The 7,123-nt window shown below is 34.6% G+C and overlaps 1 protein-coding gene across 3 annotated transcripts in view; it reads right to left on the bottom strand.

The window, feature by feature from the left end:
• Positions 1-1,592: 1,592 nt before the first annotated feature.
• LOC128029520 (sodium/calcium exchanger 2-like) overlaps positions 1,593-7,123 on the bottom strand; it is an 82,394-nt gene continuing 76,863 nt past the window's right edge. For all 3 annotated transcript variants that reach the window (XM_052617340.1, XM_052617343.1, XM_052617342.1), the window contains one exon: positions 1,593-7,081. In XM_052617340.1, the coding sequence (XP_052473300.1) occupies positions 6,705-7,081 (377 nt within the window). In that variant the 3' untranslated portion in view covers positions 1,593-6,704. The remainder of the gene's footprint in view (positions 7,082-7,123) is intronic.

The raw sequence follows: 7,123 nt of genomic DNA, 5'->3' as shown, positions 1-7,123 counted from the left end.
GCATCATTTGTTTTCACTCTTTGAACTAAGGATATTAACGTTAATAAAGTATACAAAACAAATGTTGAGTTTTAACTTGAGTTTTAAGAGAATAGTGAAACTGCAAAAATCTAAAATAGTGGTTTAAGAAAAAAATATAATAGTCTATTTTTAGCTGGGCATTTAAGATGTGCTAAACTAGAAGAAATAACTGTTGCATTCATTTCAGTGTAGCAATTCAGGGTGCTATTTCTAAGATTAAACACTTCTAGAATAGTTTTGATGGTGAGAGTCAGTGAGTCTCTCAATTTTTATGATTTTGTAATGAATAAGGAAAGCTCACTGTCATACCTTCAGGAAAATAATCATAGCGTAATAACTGAACTACAACAACTTACTTATTTCACAAGCTCTCTGAACTTTTTTTTTTGTGATCACTAGATGACGATTGATTGATTTAGTGAATTTTCTGATCTGGACATTTGACTTTTTCTGTTGTCTTTTTGCACGATTGGTGCAAATGAACAGTTATGGATCTACAGCATCCTTTATTTATTTATAATATTTCATATATATATATATATATATATATATATATATATATATATATATATATATATATATATATATATATATATATATATATATATATATAGTACAGACCAAAAGTTTGGAAACAGTACTATTTTTAATGTCTTTGAAATAAGTTTCTTCTGCTCATCAAGCCTACATTTATTTGATCAAAAATACAGAAAAAACAGTAATATTGTGAAATATTATTACAACTTAAAATAATAGTTTTCTATTTGAATATACTTAAAAATATATATATATATTCCTGTGATGCAAAGCTGAATTTTCAGCATCATTCCTCCAGCCTTCAGTGTCACATGTAACATCAGTCGATCACATGATCATTTAGAAATCATTCTAATATTCCGATTTATTATGAGTGTTGGAAACAGTTCTGCTGTCTGATATATTTGATCAATAAAAGGTTCAAAAGAACTGCATTTATTCCAAAAAAAAACAAATTTCTAATAATATATTTTCTTTACTATCACTTTTTATCAATTAAACACATCCTTGCTGAATAAAAGTATTGATTTTATAAAAAAAAGAATGAAAAAAAATGGCTGATCCCAAATTACTGATCAGTAGTGTATATTGTTATTACAAAATATTTATATTTTAAAAACATAGCTTCTTTTTTTAACTTTTTATTCATCAAAGTATCCTAAAAAAAGTATCACATGTTCTGAAAAAATATTAAGCAGCAGAACTGTTTCCAACTTTGATAATGAATCATCATATTAGAATGATTTCTAAAGGATCATGTGATAATGATCCTAAAAATTCAGCTTTGCATCACAGAAATAAATGATAATTTAAAGTATAATACATTTAAATACAATTATTTTAAATTGTAATAATATATCACAATATTAAATTTTTTTCTGTATTTTTGATCAAATAAATGAAGGCTTGATGAGCAGAAGAAACTTCTTTCAAAAACATTAAAAATAGTAATGTTTCCAATCCTTTGGTCTGTACTGTATGTGTATACATGTGTGTGTATGTGTGTTAACAAAAAAACACACTTAAGGACAGGAAATGTTTAAAATAAGCTATATTCAATAAGGTCTGCTTGAGCTCTAACAGCTACATTATTTTTTCTTCTTGGGACACAGTACACTTCATGCCATGTTCTTCAAAAAAATTATCCTCCGCCTTTAAATTTATCTTGACTTTTTATACTTCCATAAAAAAATTAAATAAATAAATAATTATATATATATATATATATATATAAATTAATGTCACATCATTTTGGACATTGTCCATAATAATCTAACAGGCAGAAGAGAATGATCACAGACACAGATAAAAGTGCACAAAAACATGGCAGAGAACAAGAACAGTTTGGGGTCGACACAGACAACATACAAAACTGTGAGGACAACAAGACATTTTTTTTTTTTTACATGGAAAGTAATACATGTTTTCACATTTCTCTAGGCAGAAATTAAGATGTAACAAACTGTTTGTCAATGGGTTATCTTCCCCACTTCCGATTCTATTCTAAAATCTTTCTAAAATATCTCTGTTGAATTGGGTGAAAAAATACCTGCATGTAAAATAAAAATTGCTAAATAAGAAACGAAAGATGGGATATAAATGTAAACTTTGACACTGATAACAGCTCATGCATACAAACAGGTACTTCATGCATTTTGTACATTAGAGGCACATGTACTTCACATTTACAGTAATGAACACCGTCCAGCCGCTGGTGGACATCAGAAATGCAACATCATCACCAGAACACATGAAGACGAGTTTTGCAAAAAGCCAAGATGGCCTTTTACCCAATGAACATGCCCTTCACACAGTCAACAGACGAGACAGTCACAGCTACAGTGCATTTCACTCTGTTATCATCAGTTACATTCCTTGTAAATAAATTAATACATAGAAATAGCCTTTGGCCCAGTGTACAAGAAACTGTTTTACAGAGACATTACTTGTAATTTATTAGAAAAACTAATTATAGATAGATAGATAGATAGATAGGTGTGAGGATGCAATGTAAAAATGAGTTTGCTGCATTAATAAACACTGCTTATTGAATCTTAATTATCAGACAACATACAGTGATTACTTGCAACCCAAGTAAACCTACTGAGAATATCTAAACATCTTGGACATAGTTATCAAAAACTATTACATCTATAACGAACTAGATTCCTATCAATTTTGAGTACACTTGGAAATAGAAAAATCACCTACCGAAAATGTCACAAAGTCGTTTTCCAAAAAGTTTTACAAAGCTTTCCGCATGAACAGAGTCGTAAAAAGAGTAAACTTCTGACATTCAGGGCAATGGGTGATTTTTACAGATCAACAATAGACCAAAAACATAAGATCAGTGATGATAAACCTAAACAATTAACTATCTCTATGACTCTTCTTGTCATTTGTCAGCTTTATTGCACTTTCTGTGTGTAGCGTTAAGAAGAAACAGAGCACATGCAATAAAGAAAACCTCGAAGCAAGCAAAGGGGCCAGGATAGGCACCTAATATCACTAAAGGGTTAACCGCAATGCTGGTTGCTCAGGGTAGGTTCGCATATCGCACAATTTGTCTCAATAAATTTGGTTTGTTGTACTCAGAGAAAACAAAGACATTAACACTAACACAATACAGACACAACTATGAAATGTTAAATAATAAGTCTCTTAAGGCAATAACTGGACACAAAACCGATTCTGCTAATCTAGGATTTAGTGTTTGACCCCATCCTTCAGGGTTTCAGATATCAATTATCAAAATCTCTGTTAAAGAAAATAAAAATGTTTCCCAATTTTCAACTGATGCATTTTGTACCTAGAGATTAACTGTCTGTTTAAGTTGAGCATGTATAAAACAAGATTTCATTCTTTATCATTTGCACAACATCTAAGTCAGAGCATTTTTCTCTCTGGTGAACTTTTAACAAAGGTGAAAGTCGTTCAATGTGAAAAAAATGTGAGGCAAAGCATGTGGAAATTATGCACCCCCCCCCCACCTTTTTTTTTTTTTTTTTTTACCAGGAGACATTCTTGAAAAGAATTCAACATCCTGCATTTAAATAAATTACATTTTGTAAATTAATGTATAGAAAAATGAAAATTAGCTGAAAATGTAATTCCTCTCAGGCCATCCAAGATGTAGATGAGATTCTTTCTTCATGGAAACAGATTTGGAGAAATGTAGCCTTGCATCACTTGCTCGTCAATGGATGCTCTGCAGTGGATGGGTGCCGTCAGATTGAGAGTCCAAAAAGCTGATAAAAACATGAAAATAATCTACAAGTAATCCACAGCACTCCAGTCCATCAATTAACATCTTGTGAAGCCAAAAACTGCGTGTTAGAAACAATTCTGGTATTTTGAGTTCACACCATTCGTTCTAGTCAATGTCCATAATCCACTAAAACATTTTTCCTTGTTGTCCTCTCACATCAAAATCCACCAACATATTTGTTTAGAACTGTTTTGTAAATGGTGCTTGATAGATGCATATTTCTATCCTGATTCAGATGAGATGAGATTAAATTATTAAATTATAAACAGCTAGGGGACTCATATTTTAGCCCCAAAGCAATAGTTTGAAGATATAAAACTACTTAACGAAGGTTTGCTACTTAGAAACACACAGCTTTTCACTTTTTTAGATGTTAATTGATGGACTGGATTGCTGTGGATTATTGTGATGTTTTTATTAGCTGTTTGGATTCTCATTCTGACGGCACCCATTCACTGCAGAGCATCCATTGCTGAGCTACATTTCTCCAAATCTGTTCTCATGAAGAAACAAACTCATCTACATCTTGGACAACCAGAGAATAAGTACATTTTCAGCAAACTTTCATTTTTGAGAGAACTATTCCTTTAAGTACTGATCTCACACCAAAATATTACAAAAAGAGATCTGACATAGGCAGCCATCACGGTTGTCTCCTTTTAGTAACAAACATTGTAAACTTCAAATTCATGCATGTCTTCAGAGTCAAAGCATGCCGTTATAGATCTGCCAATACGCACTGCATCATGCATTTCGACTGACTAGACAACAGACAAAAGTCCAGCTCTGAAGTATAGCAAGAGAACAGTACACACACCACACTTCTTTGGACTGGACAGACGAGCTGGCGACATAAAAACACTTTAACATACATATACACACAATCCTGAGTTCTCTATGAGTAAACAACATTTTATTGTGAATCTGTCAGGGACCAATCAGCGTTCAGCTCCACATGAGTGGACTAGTCAGCTAATGAGTTTATAAAGAACCAATCAATACGCAGCTCAATCAAGACAAGCCCCAGACAAGCTCACATAATGCTGAGAGAAACTGTACAGTGACATTTTGACTTTAGTGCTTTGCTATGAGAACTTGTAAAGTCGCTGGATGCATCGAATGAGCATGAACATGCTTCAGATTTTGCACCGAAGTAAAGCTGACACCTAAATCATTTGTTCTTCTAATAAACCTGTGTAGAGAAGAGAAACTGTCACAGTTGCTTTGACAGTACCAATTCAGCATCAAGTTTTTTTTTTTTTTTTTAGCATACTATGAACACTGCTATTGGAAAAGAGTTTCTCGAACATCCCAGTGGTTCGACGTTTGAGCGTATGGAGATAACGGCGAGTGTTTTCTCATGGATTTTTGACATTGACACTTTAAAAGAGGCTCTCCATTGTCTCTAGGCAGCAGAAAGTGCAGAATGAATGTAACAAGCGAAGATTGGAATCTTTACGACGACCAGTGTTCCGTTTCAGAACATCCTGGTCATTGTGATGTCATAAGAAGCTTCGTTTGGTGAATTCCAGGGAATGTTGAGGTGTAGAATAAGTATCTAAATTCAATGAGATGAACATCCAATTAAAAAAATTAAGCAAAGATTAAAACATATCATGTCAAAATGACCTGATCAGATGAAAGATAATCTAGCAGAATATTGAGACTCATGTTTTTAATGGACAACTTTCTAATTCTATCTATGAGATACTGTTGCTCTATTCTAGTCTTCAGACACTATTTTGCTGCCTAATACAGATTCCTGGAATCTTTTTGTTATTGTTTGTTATTGTAGGGCACAACGGAGTCTGATGTGTCTGAAAAAGGGAGAAGATATAGCCATCAGTGGTGAACTTACATAACACTAAAGCTGATAAACTGGCCAACTCGTCTGAAGATTCTGAATATAATATAATAGAAGAATATCTTGTGTTGGATATTTACATTTCATATAATTATTAACCAAAAATAATATTAAAAAGCAAAATATTTTTGCCATTTCATTGCACAACTGAAAGTCTTTTTCTGCTTATTGTGTCACTTATAAATTGTTTTTGCAGTTGATTTCTGGACAATATTTATGCAAAACCAATATTTAGTTATTTATCATTCCCTTCACATTACTACTAACTTAAGTTTTTGATTTAGCTCCTTCCGACAGACATCAAGCAGGTGAAACATTGGCAACATTAGTAAACAGGTTCGTACGCTATGATTTCAAAGTCAGGTGCGGTCACACTAGACTGTATTATTAATTACATTTTATTACTTATTAAAATGAGAAGCCCTAGAGAATGACATCATATCCCACTGCAGGGACTAAAGTGATTTCACATGCTTGAAGTCTAGTGTGACACACAACTTTCAGCCCGTCTTGCTTTAACTCGAGAGCTCATATTGTACAATCTATCGAGCGACAATCATAAATGACTGCTTTAGTACAGAATGATGCACAACTGCTTTTCATTAGCTTCTGAAATGCCATCACTATTGTTCTGAACACACCTTTTATCTCTCCTCGGATTTACTGTGCCCCTAAACCATGAAAAGACCTGTTACGTGACAACAAAAGTCGTCAGTTCTGCCTTCGAGCTCGAGAAACGAAAAGATACAAGTCTGACTATTTTACAGCGTCGCTTCCACCTTCTACTCAACTTTTGCAACACGCTTTGCTTACTTTTTCACAAACTCTCTCTCCAACATCATCCATCTCAGATTCTCCTCCAGGTCTCGTATAAGTTGAATGATTTGCATTAGTGCATTCAACGATGTGTTTTGTAAGTGTGTGTGTGTGTGTGTGTGGGCTTATAGAGCCTCAAAACCCCTTTCGATTTATTTGTAGATATAAGTGTGTGTTGTTCGCTCCCTGTTTCTCCTTTCAGAAGCCCTCGATATGGCAGTAGGCCTCAAGGCTGGAGAAGAGGATGTAGAGGAACCACAGACCCAGAAAGAGGAGTGTAGTGAGCAAACGCGGGACACGAGCGCCGCCCAGCTCTCCGCCGATAGACGGCCGGCGCCGGAAGAGCAGCACCCCCATGCAGATGAAGGCAAAAATAGTGAAGAGGGTGACGGAGAAGGCCAGCGAGCCGGGATCCACGTTAAAGCTCTTTCCCTGGACGGCCCAGTACACCGCTGCCACGGACCAGGCCACACCGATGCCCAGAAACACGTTGACCGCGTTGCTGCCCGTGACGTTTCCGATGGAGGCGTCTGCGTACTGGTCCTGAGTAGCAGCCACTTTACTGGCGAATGTGTCTGAAGAAGAGCATCAGAGAGCATGAGAAAATACACACACCA

Source organism: Carassius gibelio, chromosome A15 (assembly GCF_023724105.1).
Source record: "Carassius gibelio isolate Cgi1373 ecotype wild population from Czech Republic chromosome A15, carGib1.2-hapl.c, whole genome shotgun sequence".
NCBI lineage: Eukaryota > Metazoa > Chordata > Actinopteri > Cypriniformes > Cyprinidae > Carassius > Carassius gibelio.
This window is presented reverse-complemented; position numbering and strand designations above follow the sequence as displayed.